The sequence below is a fragment of the Amia ocellicauda genome, chromosome 23, assembly GCF_036373705.1.
Source record: "Amia ocellicauda isolate fAmiCal2 chromosome 23, fAmiCal2.hap1, whole genome shotgun sequence".
Taxonomy (NCBI): Eukaryota; Metazoa; Chordata; class Actinopteri; order Amiiformes; family Amiidae; genus Amia; species Amia ocellicauda.
Genome location: NC_089872.1, coordinates 14,312,456 through 14,336,697, shown reverse-complemented (window position 1 = coordinate 14,336,697; position 24,242 = coordinate 14,312,456). Strand labels below are relative to the sequence as shown.

The 24,242-nt window shown below is 36.1% G+C and overlaps 1 protein-coding gene across 2 annotated transcripts; it reads left to right on the top strand.

The window, feature by feature from the left end:
* Positions 1-701: 701 nt before the first annotated feature.
* On the top strand, positions 702-23,734 carry LOC136718933 (coiled-coil domain-containing protein 85A). Of its 2 annotated transcripts, XM_066696734.1 has the most exons (4): positions 702-1,260; positions 2,842-3,793; positions 21,645-21,702; positions 22,873-23,733. In XM_066696734.1, exons 1-4 carry the CDS (start codon positions 1,057-1,059, stop codon positions 22,886-22,888), a joined length of 1,230 nt encoding a protein of 409 aa, XP_066552831.1. In that variant the 5' UTR covers positions 702-1,056; the 3' UTR covers positions 22,889-23,733. The 2 variants fall into 2 exon arrangements, with proteins under 2 accessions (XP_066552831.1, XP_066552832.1); XM_066696735.1 differs by lacking the exon at positions 21,645-21,702 and having other exon boundaries at positions 22,873-23,734.
* The last annotated feature ends 508 nt before the right edge of the window (positions 23,735-24,242 follow it).

The window sequence follows — 24,242 nt, the reverse complement described above, 5'->3', positions numbered from 1 at the left end:
GTGTGTGGGGGGGTAATTTAGTGTAAAACATTTGTTTATTGTTAATTTATTATATTTAATCACTAACGAACAGCATTTGTAAATATTGTTAATGTATTTCTTAATGGTACACTTTGCTGTGAGACAGGGTTATTATAGGAGAGTGTGCTGAAGTTATTAGCCACCTACAATTTTGGAAACTGCACTGCAGTAGATTTTTCTGCAGCACAAATTAATTTTGTAGTGATCATGTTGTCACGTTATAGTAATTTAATAAACATGTAAGGATATATTCAAAGAGCTATAGCCTATAAATCAGACTGTGCTTCATACAACAATACAAATAGATATATAAATAGAGAAAATTGCACCCTGTAATGGAACTAAATTACCCTTTAAATTGTATGCTAGTGTTATGTTTCAATTGAGGAAGTATTCAGAAACTACTTACAATACTCCTTCACCATTCGTTTTGCAAATGACCGCTGCAAACGATCAATGCATACTACATTTTTACCATTTGAAAACGGCAGCTGTAGTTTTCTTTTTTAACTACTGGTTGAAACATTGCTCAGCAATAATATTCAAAGCTCAAAGACAAACAAAACAGTGATAGCGTGACGCATATACACTTTAATACTGCAGGTGGCGCTTGGGAACCATGCATTCTTTCTGAATTGGATTCTCGGGAAGGAATAAAAGAAAAAAAAAGGAAAGGAAACAGCTTTCCAGGGTGCCAGTGTGCCGAGTCGGTCGCTGCAGTGTCTTGCATTTGCGGAGCCTCTCCAATGCCTCTGCACAGCCAGCAGCTCCCGCGCGCCCCGCTCGAGATGGGGCTCTCCCCGCGAGCCCGCCGCGCGCTCAGCCCACTGCGGAAGGAACGCGACTAGCCACGTGAGCCAGCGCGGGGCTGCACGCGGGGTTTCGGATATTTGGGTTATTGCCTCGGATGATATTTTCAAGATGGGTAACACACGACTATGCGATAGAGACTAACTTCATCAAGAGCACACAGGCTACGCGAGTATCTTGATTTTTCGTGTCTATGGAAAGGGCGTTTCGCTAATAATAACCACCATGTCAAAGAGTGCCGAAAGTCCCGCTGAAGATCTGTCCAAGCTGCCCGACGAGGAGCTGCTGAAGTGGAGTAAAGAGGACTTGGTCCGCAGGCTGCGGCGGGCTGAAGCCGAGAAAATGAGCCTCATGCTGGACCACGGCAACCTGATCCGGGAGGTCAACCGCAGACTGCAGCTGCACCTCACCGAGATCAGGGGACTCAAGGTAAGGTCATCATAGTCATGTTAAACAACAGACATGTACCTGCAGCTACAGCTAACCGAGAAGACAACTGGAAAGGATACACCTCATCGCAAAGTACAGTATTGATTGCCAAATGGAGATGACTAGGATAACGTATATTTTCCTCTGTGCATTTGCTATAGTGGGAAAGTGCATGTGTTTTAGCAGCATTTAAATTGGAATATATATATTCCATACATTAGCTGAAATTTAGTTGATCTTGTTCTTAATATAGTATCGAGATAATACATCTATTTTTTATATATTTTTTAACATGAAATGAAATCATGTCATGAACAGTCTTCACTGACCATATATGTGTGTGTGTGCGTATACATATATGTGTGTGTGTATATATATATATAGAATGTGCAAATACACATTACGGTAGTTTTGCTATTCACCAGGGTGTTAGTCCATACACTGTAAGCAGAGAAACACCTGTTGTCCATGACAATGGTAAAACCACAAACGTTCATCTTTGATTTTATATAAAAAATGGAAATACTTTGTCATCTATATTATATTTAAACCTCGTTGAATTATCTCAAATGGAACCGTATTTAAGAAAACAACTTTCTTATAGCAGTATAACACAACTCTTTACAGGCAAACAGATTAAACATTAAATCATATTTTTAGTACATAATACATTTGTGTGATGGATATTATTATTTTTACAAATTCTTTCCACCTGATAGTTAAGGATGTTTTTTTATTAATTGAGGCGGACAAAAAAGTACTTTGATGCCTTTGTAAGACTCTAAATTTGAATAACTTTCAGCTAATCAGACAGCCGGATGCTCCAAAGAGTCACTGAATGATTCCAGCATAAAAAGAGCTGGGGTTGAATTGGCAGGCAGGGAACCTGTGCTGCAGCAAATTGACAGGTTCCGAAAAAAAGAACACGATCTCTGATACACTCATATTCCTAGTACTGACGTCATACACCCACACAGCGTGCACACCTACCTCCTAATTGTATTTCATTGACCAAGGCGTTTTCTGTTGCCATGCTGGAGAGGATACTTTTTCTTAGTATCACTTTTGGATTTAGCTTGAATTACTAATAAAGAAATATCCTGAGGGTATTTTAACAATCACTTTTGAAAATATACTAGTCAAACATTTTCATGCCTACCTCCCTCCACTGCTGTAAGGCATATCATATAAATGGATTTTGATTATTTTACTGATTCATCAATCTCAGTGGACTTTTTAGAGGTTTTCATTCACTGCCTTTTTCATGTTTTGCTTTTTTACAGATCATATAATTTGTGTTTTTATGTACGTTATTTCTGATGGTAGAGAGTTTTTGCAAATTAAGCTGCCAGTCTTGAAATCTCTTACACTTTGAGTAAATCCTTAGACAGACAACTCAGGCATGACTTGAAGTACATTCCTTCTTCATGCGCTAACTCTGCTAAAATGATCCTAAACATGTTTTATGATAAATATTTGGGAAACACAGTATCACACGCTAGCAGATTTCTATATGTACTGTGGACAATGGTTCAACTCCCTTTTGGAATTAAATCTTTATTCTTTTTCTGTGCAATTAAGGACATTAACCAGAAGCTGCAAGAGGACAACCAGGAGTTGAGAGACCTTTGTTGCTTTTTAGATGACGACAGGCAAAAGGGAAAAAAAGTGTCCAGGGAGTGGCAAAGGCTTGGGAGATACAGTGCTGGGGTTATGCGGAAAGAGGTGACATTGTATTTGCAGAAACTCAAGGAGCTTGAGGTAAAGCAAGAAGAGGTGATCAAGGAGAACCTAGAACTCAAAGAGCTTTGTCTGATGCTCGATGAAGAGAAGAGTGGCGGGGCAGGCAGTCGTAACTCCATAGACAGCCAGAACAGCCTGTCCCATATATCAGCCCCTGGTACTGGGTTACTAAGGGATGTGGGAGACGGGAGCAGCACCTCCAGTGCAGGAAGCACAGACAGTCCCGATCACCTCCATCACAAACATCTCACCACAGGAAGTCCAGAGCACTTGCAGAAGCCACGGAGTGAAGGAAGTCCGGAGCACCAAAAGCATAGGAGTGGCAGTCCAGAGTACCAGCAAAAGACAAAATGTAGCGCGAGCCCCGATCACAAACACCTGAGAGGGGTAAGCCCTGAAAAGCACCATGGCCTGGGCAGAGGAAGTCCCGAGCATCCGAAACACCCTGGTGCCAGCCCAGAAACCCTGCAGAAACACCTCATGAGCACTACCAATAGTCCAGAGCACTTCCAGAAGCACAGGGGTGGTGGAGCTGGTGTTGGTGGTGCTAGTCCTGAGCTCCAAAAACACAGCAGTGTGAGTTCTGAGCATCTGCAGAAACAGGCACTGACAAGCACACCGGATCATCTACAGAAAGCCCGGGGAGGGAGCCCGGAGCCGCTCAGGCATCAGTACAGCGCAAGCCCAGAGCACTTAAAGTACCCGAGTCCCAGTAGAGAGGGGATGCCGAGGAGACCAGTGCCAGAGGAAATGTCACCTCATCACCGAAGTATTTACAATGGGATGAATGGTGGGTTGATAGACCTACTGAAACCTCATTTGCAAAGACTTCAGGCACATAAGACACCAAACACTAAGCAGTGACAGTATCTCTCTCTGACGTTTGAAACCCAGAACTGCCAGGCCTTCCAGGGGTCTGGTAATTCTCGGGTTTCTGAGACACTGCAGGTTTCACTGCATCAGTAGTGGTGACATTAAAATAGCACATCAGGAACATCCCACAGGGTTAGAGCATAGTTGCACTACAGGGCCCTATATAAATATATATATTTGTATTGTTGTTTGTTTTGTGAGGTATGCAACTCAGTTCAAGTGATTCACAGAATGATTTAATAGAAGTTTAAATCCCAGAAATACGAAGAAACACTAAAGTGAAGTTTTGCAAATAAACATTTTACATTTGTAGGCACATTTGAGCATTTATATCTTAAGGGATTTAAAATGCAACTTTAGACACCTTTATTATATTATTCTTTATATAAAATAATTTATATGCAATATCTAATTCCTTCATTCTAACAATATTATCCTCTTTATTGTGGGGTAGTTTTGCAGGGCTTTATTACATATTTATTACTGGAAAACAAAAAAAAGTTGTTTTAAACAAAATATTCTTAATTTTAAATGTTTTAAGGTAACAGTTAAATGATGATTAGGATGCAAGAATGGATTTTATTTTATTTTCCAGAATCTTGACCTGATTCACAAGGCCTAATGATTTGTGTCTGATACGAACCAAACTAAAAATAAACTAAAATTAGATTTCTTTTTTTGTCTTGCAATTAAATTATTCTGCATATTTATTTCTAATTTTTGTTCTTAGCCTTGTTTAGTAGATTAAGGCAGTGTGAAAAGATATCAAAGCATTCGTAAGACATGTATTTTCAACCCCTACTGTGGTTAATAAGGATTTTTAAAAGAAAAGTGCTAACTAGTTTAGCTTACTGAAACCACAGGGCACATTCTTGGAGGTGAACTGTTTGCCTTACTCTGCGATAAAACAAAATAATGGTGTTTCATTTATAGTTAATTGCACTGAGTTCGCAGATGCAATATTTGGCTTTCAGACATGTTTTAATATGCAGATTTGTTTTTCTCGATTAACAAAATCTAATTTAGTTAGTTATCTCCTATGTTTCAGTACTTGATCTTTATATAAAACAAATACAAATATTCTTTATATAAATAATATATTATTTTATAACAAGAACAGCACTTTTCATTGTGTAAGCTTTACTTATATTTCTACATAATTTTCCATCGTATTTTTATATGTGTTTCTAACAGAACAGATGCAGTGTATCTATAAAATGAGTTAACTAGACATAAAGCAGTCTATTGAAGCTGCATGTGCCAGGCACAACTGTCCATTCTTAATGATGTTGAGGAAATCAATTACTGTGCTTCCCAGAATCCTGTCTGCAAAGGAAAAAAACAGGAGACTGTGGTGACTGGGTGTGCTTAATAACAACAGCATTCAAACTAGATTTGTTCCGCCATTGTCTGGAAGTGCTGTCGGCAATTTATTATTGGCAAAAACGTCACTTAATCTTAACATTAAATCAAAGTAATATATTTGGACAGTTAATCTGAAAAGTCAAATCTTTAGTGTTTTTAATATTGAAATTAGATTAAAGGTTAAACAGGTTAGGCTTCATTTTTGGGGGAAAGAGTGAAACTAGCACATAAACATTTCTGTTTCTGCCATATTTTTTTACAGTCCTTTCCGTGTAATATCCAAGTTTGACTTTCAACTTGATGTTGGCCCGTCCTAGAGTGTTCCTTCATAAGTACAGCTTCATGATTTATTTAATTGTAATTTCTTATATATTGTTTTGCTTTGATGATCATTCTTCAAAACATACAAATATATTCCATTACTTATAATTTTTATTTTTATTGTTACTTGCCTTGGATACAAAAAAATGAACCTAAACCTAACCTATAAATTAAACTAAACAAAGTCACAAAGAAGGAAAAGGGATAAACCTTGGATTCACTATTAGCAAAAAGGATACATTACCTTTGCTTGCTGCTCACATTTGTGCAAAACGCATTGCCATTAACTAGGAATTCAAATTCTGTGAACATGTACAGCTTAGTTTTAAAACATCATGCTGGATTATCCCTTAAGAGGTTTTCATGGACTTATTTTTGTGGAAGTGTGCTGCGCTCAAAGTGATACTATTGTCAAAAGTCAAAAGGGCTGTGCTTCAATAAGTGGACATTTTATCAACATAATATCAGACACAGAACAAATTGCAAGTGTTCAATGACTTCTGTAAGTGTTCATCTGACATCTTTTGTGTCAGATTTACCACTGTCAGATTTCATGCAACACGGGCGATTTTGCTTTCTGGTAATTTTTTACTTAAAATAATAATCAACGCTGCAGTGGACAGATGTTTATAGTCTGTACCTGAAAAGATGTTATGCCTTGCAGCACAACCAACAGTAAAATGTGTTATTTTCTGTTTGAGCTGAGCAGATTTATAGGTCTGGACAGGAGAGGTACTGAAAGATTAAGAACAAACAATAAAAAAATAATAATTGGGGTTTGTCTCCTTCTATGGAGTTAGTTATTACTCTAAACTACGTAGTGACTTAGAGCCCATAAGTGTGGCTTTGCAGGCCCTGCAATCTAGGTTAATCATGTTTACAGTTCTGGCTCTAAAGAGGTAATCACATGTTCTGCAAATTTATTTAAGCAGCTCCAACTGGGGAAAAAAACATGAATTGCAGTTGAATACCATAGCAAACCACATGTCGTCTTTGTGAAATAATAAGATTTAATAAAGTTCAACAACATCCCCCAAAGCGGTTAAGAAATGTAAGCAATACAAGGTCAGGCTAAACACAGCGGAGCTTGAAGTTGTTGAAGAATTTCAAGACAAAAAAAAATGTATTCTCACCAAAGGCAAGTCAATACTCCTGCAGGACTTAGCAGAAGCGCATTTGTTATATCAGTGGAGAATTTCTATACAGTGACCTTGAGAAAAATTAAAGTTAAATTTAGCATCAAGGCCAATCCCTTACTTTGTTGGGGGGCATTTTACTTTCCCCGAAGGGAAAAGCAGTTTGGAACATGTAATTGCAATTGAACCAAATTGCATTTAGAAAGATTGCGGTTGAGGTTCATGGTTTATGTGTAAGATAGATTTTTTACACTATCTTTTATATGAGTTAACATATAGATTTCTTGTATATCTAAATCTATAAGTAGCAGTGACTTAGAAGCTGCTGTAAATTTTGTAATTGTTGTATATAAATGCCAATAAAGGTAATAGCTTACTAACCTGTAGTTAATGGGCAGCGCTTTTTCAGAATAGGTTAGGCTATAAAACCTCTGTTTAATATAGCCCAGTGTCAACTTGAGGGAGGGAATGAATGAAATGTAATCTGAAACAACAAACATTGGCACCATTAAAAATAATTGAAAAAATACAACGTCCAATAACCATTTTGGTCCATATATCTGGCTTCTTTTCTATTAGTATGCCCTTCTCTACTGACCTTGAAAACCCATAATCATAGGTGTGATAATGAAGGTGATTTATAAAATAATTGAATATAGTGGGTATCTACTCAGTATTAGTGGTGTAAATGAGTTTTTACTCACAAAATGTATCAAATTAGGATGGATTATTCTTATGTCATATCATGAGGCTGTAGATGCAGCAATACATTTCAAACTAATTTGTTTTAAATCAAGCCACCATTAATCTTTTTAACGGTGCTGGGAGGAAAATGAAAAATGGACTTACTTTCCACTCACAATGATAACAGCAGATCCCCACTCCAAGCTTTTGTTTGATGCTACTTTGAAATTAATTCCTCTGTGTTGGCCTCATGTCAATTAGGTTTGTGTTGCTAATGGCTTGACGATAGCAAAATGCATTGACAGAACAGAAATGGTGCCATAAAGTTGTTAACCTTTATACCCCCTAGTTGTGGGTTTCAGCCATTCTATGTAACTATTTACACAAACTTTGTATTTTAAAAAATGGTTTCCATCTAACCTGACACACAAGTCCTGTGATGGAAATATTACCTTTTTTTCCAGCACAAAAATAGATTAAAGACAGATAATATGTTTACCATGCAATATTGCACAACTTCTCTCTGCACTGCTTTAACTTTGTATTTCTTTGGATTTAATGTATTTTTGAAAGTACCATATGTGGCAAATGAAGCACACATTCTTTAAGAAAACAGGAAGCTGCTGTGATGCTCTGCTGGCAGGATATAATCATCTACAAAATGACAAAATGTATGAATGATAGAAAGGAAGAAGTAGGTAATGACACTTAGGCCAAAGATACAGATATCGACAATCGACTTTTTGAGTCCAGTTTTTAACAAAGGAAAATATTGTTACAATTAATTGATAGTTGTTGTTTTCTTTCAATTTGTTAAATTATATATTGTATAGTTCAGGTTTGTGTAATAATATTAGATGAAAAGAAATACAGTAATCCTATATTGGACCAATTCTACTTCTACAAACTGTAACACAAAATCTTGATGCATTCTTATTCCCACCGTGATTGTTATATAGATTTTTGATTCACGTCTGAACTAGATTAAAATAGTAACCACATCAGAATCCATGTAGGAAACACATTTTTTTTTTATAAAATCTAGATTCCATGGCTTACATAACAAAGCTTTGAATACATTTCAGTACTGTGAATGTGGTTGTAAAGAAAAACTTAATTACAGAATCTTTTCTTTCCCTCCCAAATCACACAATATTATGTTAATTATTGCAGTAACATGGGAGTGATACCTTTACAGACACAGAGCTGCAGTGAGGCTGAATAGTAATTAGTCTGTACTCTCCTGATTATTGGATTACCCAAAAATCCTTACAACTGTCTTTGTGCAGTTGCTGGCTCATGCTATCCAAATGCCAAAGACTTTCAAAAGTTGTATGATATGCTAGGGGACTTTTCTGTATCAAAAGCTATGCCCTGTTTTATTTATGAAAAGTTAAAGAGAATGTTATTCTTCTCCTCTCATGAGTTTTTTAATGTATTGTTTTCAGTTTAATACAATTATAAAATTGACAATTTGGCTACACACTGATTAAGCACATGTTTATACTTATATATTTGATTAATATGATAAAACTATAAGAAACTATAATAATGTCAGGCTTCAGAAATGCGATTCTAAGTCTTACTTTTGGAAAAAGTCCTGAATCCACATTTTGTTTGTTCCTCCCCATCACATTGACATGCATATCTACACTTTAGAGGAACCTGTAAAACACACAGACTTCCTCACTCAAAGTAAGAGGATGACTGACAAATTAAGCCAATTATAAAGCAAATGTGTACGAGGAGATGTGGAAGGGTCGTCAGAAGTGTTTAAGGAGCAGGTCAGTTTATCCTTTTCATGAGAGTAGGACAAGGCAAGGGCACATAGTTAAGCAATCTCCTGGAGCAGAGTTCATCATTATCTTCTCAGTTTTAACAAGTGGTATGAATGTAAGAGCACTATATGTTGCCTCTCTGTGCCTGGACAGGAGCAACACAATGGTGCAGGTAGTTTGGCTTTGCTTTCTTTTACCAGTTCTTCGTTATCCACTACATCCCAGAGTGTCCATTTTAACGCGGCAATATTTCATACGAGTTGCAAGCAGATGGAAACAATATTGATCTGCCAGTTGTAAGAAACAGCAGGGAATGCCACGCTTTGGTCAGCTTGGCAGGCGAAACCGCTCTTAGTTAATTTGGGTGGGCTTTCAGTTGGCCTACGGATTTAACACACACACACACGCACACACACACACACACACACAAACAAACAAACAAACAAAAAAACAAACTCTCTACTTATATTCTATTCACTTTTTAACTTGAGGAACTTCTACTTCCAGGTCTAGAATCCCTTATTTGGAGTGACTGCTTGTTTTCTCTTTGTTTCTTAATTCATAGCATGCAAATAATACTTCATACCATTGTCAGAAAGAAAGCTCAGTCATGCATATGGCGACACTGTGACCTGTCTTTTCTGTATAGTGGGTTATTTCATTACAGTTTCTTAGGATTAGAACAATAATAACAAATGATACCCTTTACTCTACTGAAGTTTTCAGCTCTTGCACTTTTCAGAACATATTTATATCTGTTGCACACAACCCCACAATATACAGCCTATCAATTAAAGGGTTCTTGTTACAATCATTAAATATGCAGTACATTTTGACCTCGGCCTCACTCCTGAGAGCTTGGAGAAGAAAATCTAGCCCTTTATAGGGACATCTGCTGATACATCAAAGGGAGAATGCCATAGAGGGTACATAGAGGTTGCAATAATAAAACCAAAGAACAAGCACATCATCTACTTTGTGTGTCTGAGATGCACAATCGCCTGAATGTGGGAATCTGCTTTCTTTGTAAACTAGGGTTTGTGTTTGTGTAGGATTTTCTTGTGGTGTTTACTTTTCTCTAACACAAAGATTTCAGAACAGATGCTCACAGAGACAAGATATTTATATAACTAAACATGTTTTAATAACAGCTTTCTATCCCAGATCACATTCTAACAGGTTTATAACTGTGAGTATGATATTGGACCAGATCTGGTATTGAATTATAACAGGCATATATACCAATCATGCCATTGTTTAGTTATATACAAATCTAGTAATTTGACTAATCAAATTACAAAAATATGATATATTTCATCAATGCCATTAAAATATATGTATATATATCGCCCCCAATATTGTACTTTTCAATCAGTAGTTTGTCAGCTTTTATTACTTTAATAAACATCACAATTTTAATCATAGTATTTTTAGCTTTCTATATCTACCATAAAACTCCTCTGTGGCAGTAACAGAGCACCATAATAATCAGAAATGGTGCATGGAATTCCTTCAATACTTTGCAGAGAGAAAGCTATTTTCTGTTATCGTTGGCAGGTTATTGCTTAGCAACTGAAGCTACAGATTGAAAATTATTATTTCATAAAGTTGTTTTCTACATATGGAGATTCTTTTAACTATATATACAATGTATCATATATTATGCAACTATCTCAAGGTTAGCTACAGGATGTGAAGTAATAAGAACATGGGTTGATCACTAAATGCACGTATATTTCATATATATCTTATGCAAAAGAAGCACCCAATGCAGTACCATTAGTAAGACAGTTTGAATCAGTACAGTGGTATTTTCTATTTATTTTTAAACCACTGTTTTTTAATAGGTATGACCCAATCCTGACTCTGCAGCTGTTTGCAATGCCCTTGGTGGTTAAAGGCCAAAAACAAAAGGCGTGATAGATTTCTGCACACAGCCCATTTCGGATTATAACTTATACATATACAGAGAGGCTGTACCTTCATAATTTAAGTGTGTTGTACAAACTGTTCTGAATATTGTGATGTTAACAAAAATATGTAATCTGACTAGTATTAATTAATTCACCCTCGCTCCAGTTGCTGTATGACTGCAGGGACCCACTGAGACCTAGACTGAGTCAAACAAATATCATGTTGGCTACTGTGCCGTGGGGCAGAAAATCTTAGACTCTTGTTAATGTCATGTACACTTGTATGTGAATCAATGGCTAGTCATGTGATTTACCTGAGTTCTTGTCTGAAAGGCTGAATTTTGGAGAGGAAGCCAGTATTCTTTCTTTAAATTTCCTAACTTAAAGTATGGGTTCTCCTCTGGTATTTGAGCTTTCTTGTTCAGTGACTTTGTCTATCCATTCTTACTGTTTCAGCCAAACCGCAACATATAGCATTTGATGCCTTGCTGCTACATATTAAGAATGCCCCTGTTTGATCACACTGTTACCTAAAGTGACATTCCAGGATACTTTTAATAATCTTTTTCTTCTGGAAGGAAAGGTATATAGAAAGAGATGGATGTATTCACAAAATCAGTACAAAAAGAGTGAGGCTGAATTAATCTTTTCCTTCACACGCTGCTCTCTGTATATTGATGAGGGAGCAGTAGAGTCCTGGTTTTATTTGAATAATGCATCTTATTGCTTAGGATTGGGGACTAGCTAATAACAGCATGTACCACAGATTTTCCATATACTCAGATGTTATATACTGCCTCAAAACCACACTGCTCTTTCAGCATTTCAAAGCTGCTTAAAAGCTCAGCAGTGTACAGCGAGGCATAATCAAAAGAGTAGCCTAAATGACATGTCAGGTCATTGACAGGACACACTAGTATTGCTAAAAACAGGGCTTACAAATCTCCAGTTAACTTTGTTTTTAAATTCAGTTTTCTGTGGCATGCAATGGTGTGCTGTAATTGCAGCAGAAAATGAGTCAAGAAAGATGACTGACACTTTTAAATGAGAGAGAGAGAAATATATTTTACAGTAGAATGTTTGTGGATAATGACCAATTATTAAGAAACTTGCTATAGAAAAATGCCCAATAGAAACTTTTCAAGTGTATGAACAATTCATCATATGCACGAAGCCATAACATACGCTTGATAGACTTTTGTAGTGAAGTAAACAAAATATTGTTTTCTGATACATTTCCCATATGATCCTCATGTCTATTCTATGCCTGTGATTTTGAAAAAGTCTATTATATTTTCCAATCAAGAAAAAAATTATTGTGAATAGTTAGATAATAAGCTTCCTATTAGATATAACAGGTTTACATTTTGATGCAGTTATGAAAGACCAGGATTGACAGTTCATTCCATAAGACTTCAGATTGGACCAATGTCGAATCTTCTAGCTCTGAATTTTTTGATTTCATTGATTTAACACAATATTTATGATGTTACAATGAGATATTTGTGTGCGTGACCTAACTTGATTAGTTTGACAAAAAAAGCCTACTGAAAACGATAGTATATTTAGTGACCACACTATTAAACCACAAACAATTATACCATTCTTCTAAGTTCAGTCATACTTCCTTAACCTATTATTCACGACCAGTACCTCTCTGAATTCAACCAGTTGTTTATTCAGTCATCCATTTGATCTGTATGTCATTGGTTTCAGCTCTCGATTACAGTCAGTGAATACAGGCAGTACTGTATACCAGTAAACAATGGATCATACAGAATAGGCCTCAAAATCAAGCATGTGTGGTTGAAAAGAAAGAAACATGCTGTGCACCTAAACTGAGTGCAACACAGTGGGCAATAACATATATGTGGTGTTGTTGTCTAGACGCTGTAGCAGACAGCTTGTGTCAATCTAGTGTGGTGCTGTAACAGCAAGATATGTGAAAGCGCTGTAGAAAACCAAGAGCTAAACGAATAAACGCAGTGTTTCAAAATTATACTTTTGAGTCAGTCTTGTAATAAAGGAGAAATGAGTCAGTGATCTGCAAGAAATTGGGAAACAATCACAGTTAATTGGTAGGGCCATTAAAACAAAATAGTTATGCAAATGCTATTACATGTGAAGGAAGTGAAAACCTTCCTAATTATTCCACAGTAATGACTTTGTTGAATATGGCTGTTTGCTGAGGGCAGAGATGGTTGATTCTCGGTATCTACAGGTCACCAAAGCTATTGTCATCTCATCAATCAAGCTTTGTAGGTTGTGCATACATCTGAATGCCGAATTCACCTAGTGTTGCAAGTTATATATATATTTTAAAAGCAGTAGTGTAAGCAGGCTGAACTATTGAGCAGTTTTGAGCCAATCTGCACATTTCTTTATCTGTGCAGATAAAATACTTTTGCCACAAGAAAGATCTGCACCTGTAGCCTTTTTATGTAAACGTGGTCCTAATATAAATGTAACAGTATTAATATTTGTAAATTTTCTCATTCTTCGATGACAATTGTCTGACACTTTTGTTATTCGGGGACCAACTGAACCTTAAAGGAGATCTCTGCAGCCAATAAACTATATCAGGGGTTTTCAAACCGGTCCTGGAGTACCCCCTGTCCTGCTGTTTTTTGTTCAACCTAGGTCTTAATTACTTAATTGAATGCTATATTGCTTTGTTAGGTTTGTAAGCAATTAACCCCTAGTTGTGGTGATGGCAGTATGGATTATGAGGAGTTAACAGCACCTGCAATTTGTCTCTCAGGAAATAACACTATCTGCAATGAAAACGCCAAAGTGGTTGTTCCCATGGGAGACAGAGACGCAATGCCTCTCATGGTTATTTTTATGCTATCACAAGTAGATGCTTACTCTGAAGAGGCTGGGAGAAAACACATAAGTAAAACCACAAGGAAGACATAATAAAAACAGTGCACACTCCTCAAAAACACAGTCCTCAAAAACAGCCATGACAGAAAAGTGACTTGAAAAAGAAAATATTCTTGCACATCACTGGTTGTTCAGTCTAACTCCATACTGTTAAAAGTAAAGCAACCGTCAGTGTTATTTTGGGAATGTGTGGGAACTACTGATGTAGATCCCTAACTCGGTCATGAATTGCAAACTGTTACCTTCCATCTTTAAAAAAATATTAAACAAATTTTCGCTTGAATCTTAAAATTGAGGAGGTTATTCTCATTTGGGGCTTATATTGCATGTGCTACCCTTTTCAAACAGGCACACAGTTCTGGGCCTGAGAGATCCCAAGACACATTCCAGCTCTGCATTTTCTCAGAGAGGAGAGAAAAAACAGCCCTTTTGGTTTATATTTCCAAGCCGCTCACATCCATAAATAATAAATAACTGTCTGTATATTTATTTAAATATCATTAACATTAATTTGGTAATTTAGTTTTTTTAATATATACGCCTTTGACTTTCTTTATTTTTTTATTACAGTTTGCTTGGCATATGAAAATGACCTTTCAGTATCAAGATGATCCATCCAGATGATTAATACATTATTTATTAATCAGATTATTGTATACATTAAACCTATAAATATATTTTTAACTTCAGCCACTCTTATTTGAAGTTGAAACACTGTAAAATGCATACATCCATAAATACCTGTAGAATACAAAACTACATTCATCTTGATTTTTAGTCTGGTTTATAAAATAATTACGTGGAACAAAAACTAAATCGCTTTATATAAAAATGAACAAAACACTTTTTATGCTGTGATTAACAGGCTTCTACATCTCATAAGTAATCAATTAGGTGGAAGTTCAAAGACATTCAAAGAGGCCCCATGGACTGACTTAATTGCAGTTTAGGTAATGAAAAATACTGCCAGCTGACTTGTAGTGTACATATTTCTGTGTTTCAATAAGGCTCTGTTTCCTCTTCTTTGTTCCCTCTGAGAAAGAGGATTCAGTCATCTCACTTTCCCACCTAAAGATATAATCTAAAAATGTCACATACTTTCGATTGTGACTCATCTGCCTTCGAGGGGGTCTTATGTCATGTGTACATAAGTCCTAAAGAATCTCCAAGGGCCTAATATCAACTCTTGAACATTTCCCCTTTCTGCATATATATTCGACTATTATAGTAAAGGATCTTTATTTTAGCCTTCATAAAAACCCTACATTCCTGCATAGTATGAAAAAATAAACCAGTGAAGTCAGGAATTTCCAGTTCCACAGTTTGGAATGATACCAATATCTTCCTTTTGAAAGATAAAGAATATTGCAAAACTTTTTGACTTTCAGAGTGAGATATACTGAATCGAAAACACTGTGATCTCCCAGCTTTAGTTTAGATCTCAAGCCGGTGCTGTCATTATTGTTTACCGACCAGATGAACTTCTAATTAGTTAAATTATAAAAATTTAAAAATCCAAATCAACTATTATTTTTATAATTTTTTTATTCGAGGGAACTAGGTCAATAAGATCCTAACCTAAAAGATATTTTCAGAAAACTCATTAATGCATGTTCTCAGGAGACAGGTTTAGTGGTTGTGGGATGATGTTAGTTTTGAGTCTTGGGGTGAAAAGATTGACAGCAGAACACAGATGATGTATAATACCTCTTCTTCATTGTTAATTTATTTCCAATATTACTTTTTGGACCTTCTACGAGAGCTATCATATGCCTTTCTTAAAGGGGCAGGCTAAGTAGGCCAACAGCTGCTCTCCTGGCTGAATTTGCATTTTGCTTTGAAGTTTGTATTTGTAGTGAATAATATTTCACATCTAATTGGTGCATATGCTTCCAACAAACTGACCCTTTCCATCAACCAGCACGTAACCTTGATACATTTTCAGAAACAACATCTGACACTTACTAACACCGACATCCGGGCTTTCCCCCCCACTGTTTAAATGTCTATTTATGTATTTTTAAAGGAATTAATTCAGGGTAAGTGAGAGGTATCTCGATAAATTCTTCTAATATCATAAGCCAGAGTTTTTTAAAAATCCCCTCCCCCAGTTCAGCATCCATATGACCACTGAAAACATGGACAGCTGTTGGCCCATAATCCATGCTTAATATCTACTGTATGACTGTGCTGTTGTCATTTACACAGCCGATATTTATACAAAACTTAATTTCAGAGGGTTTCTCTCTCTCTGAATCAAGCTAGCACTAAGAAAGTGTCTCAAAACCCCAAATGAGAGTACAAAGAAACCATCCAAAGGAACATCAGTGCCTCAGCTGATCATAAGCTGGTCATCAATCATTGTTCTGTCCTTTGGCTTTTGTGAGCCATATGCCTCTGAATAGCCAGCTGCATGCCAGCGATACCAGAAAACCCTCCGTGAGCAGCAGAAAACATTTCTCATCTCAAGTAAAGAGACAGAGGACAATTTGCCAGGATTTGCTAACTGGGATAATGAAAAATAAATGAACAGTTTTTACATTTACTCTCCTATTAGGTTGGGCACATCCTCCCGTGGAACCGCAGACGTTGCATAGACTGCACGACTAGCGGGCTCAAGCCTCAGGGAGTCAGTCATAGCTCTTATAAATTTATGAAATGTGTCAGAATTTTGTGTTTGGAGATATAAAAACCATACCCCTGCAGGCTCCTTAAAAAAAAAAAAACATGGTTCATGATATATGCCTTTGCTTGGTCTCCCAGGGTAAGCATTTTTATGCAGGGCACCTATTTCAGCCACATGCTTATGGGAGATTTATAAATCAGGCCCACAGTTCAGACCTAGCTCCCAGCGATTACCATCTATAAGGGGAATGTGAAAGACGACCCTACAGGGGATAAATTAAAGCCACAATACTTTTCCTGCACTAATTTTGTATATATAATTGGCTCTCAAATGAGGTGTGGTTAAAGTATTGTAAACATTTGTCATTGTCCATATCAGCATTTATCCTAAGTGTTATGTTGAACATAAAGCTTGGCTAAACATGTGACTTATGGTTAGTTAAAGGTGACTTATGGTTAAATAGTTGTTATGGTTAAAGACACCCAGGGCTCACAGATCAGTTTAGAACTTAAGATGTTTAAGGCCATTGTAATATATAGTGCTTCTCAAACATATGGGCTAAATGTGTCTTGAGTCATATGTCTCAAGTGTGCAGGTTATCCACTTCTTACTGATATCTGTAGGCTCCCTAATCTCCCGAGATTCTGTCTCTACATGATGACAGTTCACTGGCTGTACTTTGTATGATTTAAGCAACAAAAGTTAAGACTTACTTTATTTTTTTCCATCAGAAAGCATTTCAGCAGCAAGATTTACTTGTAATTTATGTAAAATGTTCAACTGAAAATTCAACTGAAATGTTCAACTCCCTGGCCTACAGGGAGTACTATAATACAATAATTCACAGAGTGGAATGTTTTAGAAATGTTTTAGAAAAGTGCATGCATCTATCTACTCAGAAAATAAGGTTCGTTTTCTATAGGCTGGTGCTAGAACTTTCTTCCTCAGTTTCTTTGTGACTAGTATTTGCAGGTCTCTTTCAGTGTACATTTTTGTCAAAACAAGAGCCAACTGGATTTTCACACTTGATGGAAATGGATGATACAATTGTCAGGTCTGGGCATTTGTTTGATATAACAAGATTTGAAGCACTTATTGTGACTGATGTTAGGTTTCCTGACCAACTACAGCACTGTTGCAGATTTGCTGACCAGTAATGCTTGACAGATTGGTCATATTATGATGCATTATGGGACTGGTTTTGATCACACTCCTAAGACATATGTGAAATAAATTGCAGGAAAGTATGATCAATGTACTTCTAGAAAAAATATCTGCATTCACCCTAGGCAACTGGCCCAGGATGTTTGTTTTTTCCAATGGGTTAAGTAAATAATTGATGTTGAAGGATTGAGCTGCTTTGAGTGACATGATATAAAATGATAAGGATATTGATTTCTGAGTTCCAACCTTGTGAAATAAATAAAGATATCATCACGAAGCCTAGACCAGAATGCAAATGTTTGACTTCTCATATACCATAATACAATTAAGCACTTAGATCAAATAAAAGTTACACATAAATACCATTTTCAATTGACTATATTAAACAATGTCTTCTCAAAGATGTAAATTAATTTCTAATTAGAATTTTAGAGTAATTACTGTTAAATTGCACCTCGAAACTGGCATGAAACTGAAATGTGTTTTTTTGGTTCTATGCCTCAGGTGAATTTCTCTAAAGTAAGTTGTAAAGCAGAAGGTCTAGTTATTCCACAGTCACACCATTTTTCTGTTGTCCCAGATGTATATTGTAGCCATAGCAACAGCTATTAGATACTTTTTTTTTTTGCTGCTTTACGTTTGAAATGAGACTCCAAAAGTCTGGATGAGCTATATTGCCCCAAGTTGGATTTTATTTGTGTGCATGAGATGTTTAATGAAAATCCTACAAGTCTCCAGTTTCCTTCAGACATGAATTATGTTAGACAGGTTACATGGCAGTGATTCTGTACGTTTTCTGAAATGTACAAGAACCAATGTGGATGTCATGGTTGTTAATTCATACAGGTTGTACTTTGGTAGAAGTGAATATACAGTTAAAATCCTAACATTTTAGCTTCCAGTAGGAACAACTACCGTAATGTAAATTAAAATAAAATAGTAAAAATCATATTATAGTCTTATAGAAAATAAAAGTTCATAATACTCATGGTAAAACAAAATTATATACCTGGATAAATAAAGATAATTAAAGTGTCTCAGGAGCAGTTTTGTTGAAAGGAATCGTATTTCCCTGTATAATTTGATGTGAATGAAAGCAGGCTGCTGTCAAGCTTTTCAGGCAGGCAATTTACACTTTACAACACACTGCAAATTGAGTTTGGGCAAATCACTGTTTAAACTACTTACACACAAGTCAGCTGAGAATCAGAAATAGTGCTTAATGTCAGGGCAGAAATTCACATTTCAGAAAGAAAAACAAATATAAACTGTGCTCAGTATGCTTGAAACATTACTAAATGCTTGTTATCACCAGAATAAATGTGATGCTAACTAGGAATATAAGAAGAGATGTAATAGACAACTTTTTAAAGATGGTGTTATAATCATTGACTTAATCTGTCATAGGGTAATATCATTTCAAGTGAAATATATTTTTCTATTAGACTTTTAAAATGCATTGATACTAAGATTTGTATTTTAACCATGGGAATAAGTAGTTATAAGACCAAGAGGCATAGGTATATTTTGCTTATACTTGTAAAAATCTCATCAGAGACAAAACACACATTTCTATCTCTTAAGATAAGAAGAATGTCTCCTGTTTACATGTCATGAGATCTATTTTTCTGCCCTACTTTGAGGAGAGGTAATGTGGGATGAAATTACAATTATTAAAAAAACAAAAACAAGTTACGATATATAACAAATGCAATGACAGGCTGTTTATTATTTCTTAGAATGAGAATATATTTTTTGCCAGTCACATGCAAAACGAGAAGTAATGCCACACCAGCGTCTGGCTGCCTGTCAGAGCTTGTAGGATGTGAGAACAGTTAACAAAGAAAAGGTATTTCACCACACAGAAACAGTGTCACACATTTAGTTGGTCTTCTTTGACAAGGGATTTAATCAAAGACAGGGTTACCGACTGAAAAAGAACCATCTTACTGGTTGTCTTGTGAGGCAGACAAAAACAGCAGAAGACATGAGAAAGCAATGTGGGCTCTCCGACTGGAGACATCAATCACAGCGTTCAGTCCTGTGATTAAAGCTGATGCGGGCAAACCATTCTGAACCTAGTTAAAACGGCTTCATTATGCAGACACTTGTTGTTTTTCCCATTTGGATGTACTGCAGCCTTTTTAATGACATGCAATGGACAAGACATACAAAGACAAACAAAATAACAAAAAAAAAAACACAAATATACATCTGCATGGCTTTCAAGGTTTAAAAATAATTTCAAATGAGGAAATTGCTTTACACACCTGTCTCAGATCTGGCTTTAGACACTTAACTATATGATTGAGGGCTTTACCTGATGTTTACTGCCTTCTTTCCTGATGTCAGGTTCAGCTAAGTGCTGCCTATGAGCCTCCAGAGATAATAGTTATATTTTCTTATTAGATTTCCTTCAAAAGGCTACCGAATGGCTATATACTTTTCAAAAGTTACATTTAGATCTCTAAGCTGTACTGACAATAACTTGATTGTGTTCTTATCCTTCACATTTGTATGTTACCTGTAGGAACAGGTTTTCTTTTGTGACATTATCCTTAGTGGAGACTTTATATCAGCACGAGCAACAGACCGTAGACTGAGTCTTGTCATTAGATATGCCATCAGCTTTCATTACTGGGGAATCTCTATCAAATGCTTCTGTGTATCTGGCTGCAGACAAATCAGACCTTGCAGCTCATCAAAACCTACCTTGAAAATTTGTAAAAAGGGCAAAAAAGGTAATTATATGTCAGTCCAAAAAAAATTATGATGATAATTACAGACGGTATAAGACATTTAATTAAAGGAAACATGAGGAATAAGATATTGTACAACATTGACCTAATCCCAGATGTAAGAATCCAGTCTGAATTGACAGTGATTAGTGCAATATGTAGAATTTTGACCTTTGGGTTTAAGTACAAAGAAAATGTGTGAAGAGATTGTTAATGTTTAATCACCATTATTCTCTCAATTTCTTACTAAAGTGCTTAAGGTATGACATTTCCCCACTGACTAATTATAGTTCTGAGCCATTTACATTAAATTACTCACCGAACAGTAAAGTGAAGGTGCTCATCTTCTACGACTCTCCACCAAACAAACTCACCAAGTGGGAAATAAATAAATATTAAAACACCAGGCTAATTTGTTTTAAGGTACATATTTAAATGGTGGGGGCAGATTTAATCTTCTCTATATATTTGTTGGTTAAATATATGTGGTCAGCATACTCATAACCTTCTACATCTACCACAGTGAAAAACAGAGTTCACCCATATGCTAATTTGTCTAGAAGAAGATTAGAGTGTTAATTAGAAAAAAATAACTTGCCTAAAGCTAGTGTCACCAGTTATGATGTTAATAATTTACAAACATATTCAGGATGTAGCCTACATTTATTTTTCTATATAGCAAGAGGAAGGTTACACATTTCTCTGTATTACAAAAAAATATATACATGATGATTTGCTCTATTCAAGGATGCATTGCAAATAAAATAAATTGTTTTTATTTGATAAATGTTATGATGCAACCAAGTCCATACAGGTTGGTAAACACCATTAAGCCCGTGGTTGCTAGATCACATTAAAGCCCGAAGCACAGGACCTCAACAGTATCACAACAGTTTCAAACATGAATACATCTTTTATAATGACATCACAATTAGAATTCAAATATGATTGGAAATTGACAATGGAAAATGAGTAGGTTATTATAATTTCACTCCCAAACTTCTCATGGTAAAGTCTTTTCAAGAGTCACAATTAAAATGTGCATAGCAATGGATTTAACATTTACAAAATTAATTTATTTAGCAATACATCCTTTACTAGAATCCCATTGGTTTATCTGGGCCGTATTTGATTACTTTTGATCTCATTCTTTGTAGCACTAATATCCGCTGGTTGTTGCACAACCACCTGTAGGAGTGTCAAGCTTTGGGACAGGTAAGGATCTGCCATCACTGCATTCTCAACGAAGGTTCATACATTTGAATAGAGTAACTGAATCTGGGAAGAGACTGTGAATATATACAGAGACTAGATATAACCACATTTCCACTCCCTGGAGAACATGAATACACATTGTTTGCACAGAATGGGTTACAGCACCACAAACAAGAGTGCGGGTCTTGTCCACACATCTTCCTGATGTAGTACTACTTTGCATAATGCAATAGCTGATGCACTAAACAGAAGCGCTGTGTTTGCTTCCATATGAAAGAGAAGTTCTTCCCAAACTATAGTGTCTTATTTACTTATGTGTAGCCCCTTTGTATATCAGAATCTAAGATGAGCTCCAGTACTGGCATTGTGATAGGGACCATGCAGGGATTTTTGTGCTCACCTTAACTGCATAAAATGAGTCTAATTTAAAAGCAAGATGAATGGTGTCACCCTGCAGCATATACAATACCTATGTTTAAAAACCTAGGTATGACATTCACTCTAATGGTGCTTGAGCTTTCCAACAGGGAGACTAGGAGGTAGGTCAATTCATCACAGTTGTCTTTAATCTACCTTTATAGAGAAAATGTCTTTTGGGATCATAGTTTGATCTAAGCAGGGTGTGGAATTGAATTGTTAATAAGTAATGGCTGCTGGAGACCATTTCAAATGAGAGGGGAAAATAAGTCAATCTTGTGGCATAAAAATATTTGAGGAAAGTAATCTCCCTCTGTCACAGTTCAATGAAACCAACAAGCGTTGATCCCCCAAGTCAACACTTAGAGTCATAAAAGGGTAAGATGATACGGATATATTTAAACAGACAAGACTGCTGCGATATCAGTGGCACAGACAAAACTTCAGTTGCACTGACTGTACGGTGGTGGTGGGCTCAAACCCAATAGCATGATGAGACTATGTACATAACAAAGGGTTCAGTCTTTTATATTGACTAGTAAAGGAGACAGGAGACATGCTTGATGAGTTTCTCTCTCCAGAGAGAAAGAGATAAGGCACTGGAAAATTGATTAGCAGAGACTGAGTGACTGAAATTAGCAGTTTGCATTAAGCCTGTTTGCTTTGATTTATCATAATTAATGCCTAATGTCTCTCTCATAAAGAAGCTAAAAATAAAGCCATTTTAAGCATCTATTTCATACTTCCTTACAGCTTTGATGCCTCTTGACAAGAGCCTTCGTTAGCACCGCTGTATGCCGTTTGCCACGTCAGGTGTGACTGGAGACATTCACCAACACTGTAGAGGATAGATGTGGGCTTTCTCACATGCACTGAAGAAGGCATTCACCTGTAGAACAAAAGAAGAAAACTTGAAGAATCATGTACAACTGGATCTATACCTTCAAGGTGACCATTACTGAAGCACGCCAGGACTTCATATTGTTTCATATTGTCTTTGACCATCTGTGCAAAAGGTGCAACTCTTTGGAATCAAGTCTCTCTGTACAAGTAAAGCAAGGGATGTATGTTATAGCATTCTGTTCTTCTCGGATCGTTCCCTACCTCCCTAGAAGAAACATAACCAACAGACAAATGAGCAGCTCAGTTGTTTACATGTGCAATGAAACTGGAATGACTAGATATTATTGAACATTTTATTAGTTCTCTCCTATGTGCCAGTCCCTGGAGTTTCATATTTTATTTTATTTTGGATGATACACAAATAACTGCTTGTCTCAGATTGCTAAACCCTCAGAATAATGCCTCCATTCCTCCATTCTCTTATACTCTGTTTGTCAACATTAATCTCGACTAAGGATATTACATAAGACCATTTACTGTTATTTTCTTTATAAGAAGATTGGATTTCGACCTCTGTACTACACTGAACAGTTACTTTGTAACCTTTTTTTTCTGTGTAACCTTTTTTATGTTGGAAAAACAATAAAAGTTTATGTTTTTGAAAGTAATCCAAAGAAAAGTTTAACAGCATAGTTTTTTATTAAATTGATTTGATTATTTTGAACTTACTGGTATGATTATTATACCAGGGAATAAACAAAATAACATATCTCCTTTATGCAATGTATCTTTAATAAATTAATTTAAGTATGGAACTTTTTACTGAGGTTTCAATGCAATATGTTTCAAATAAATGGTGGAAGACAAACTATCTAAAGAATAAGACTTTTGCTCAGAGATTTGATCTGGTCTATAGTAAATCAGTTATATCATGCCTGAAAAGTTACATTCACTTTATGTGGGATACCAAAAATGAATCCCCCTCTTCAACCCCATTAAATGCACTATGCAGTAAATATGACAGTTTGCCTGTTGAGATTCCCTAAGGATCTAAGTCAAATAAGCCTGGATTTTTCAATTGCAAACCAATTCATAAATAAAATGGTTGCATTCTGCATAAGACCAGAAAATCCTCTTCTGGAACCAAACTCACTTGATAAATGTATTTATTCCATAGCTATATCTCACATGCAACACCGCACCTGCAGTTAAATGCTGACATATTCAGGACATCATGACATATTTTAATTCTGTAAGAAAACTTTGTTCTGCTGTTTTGA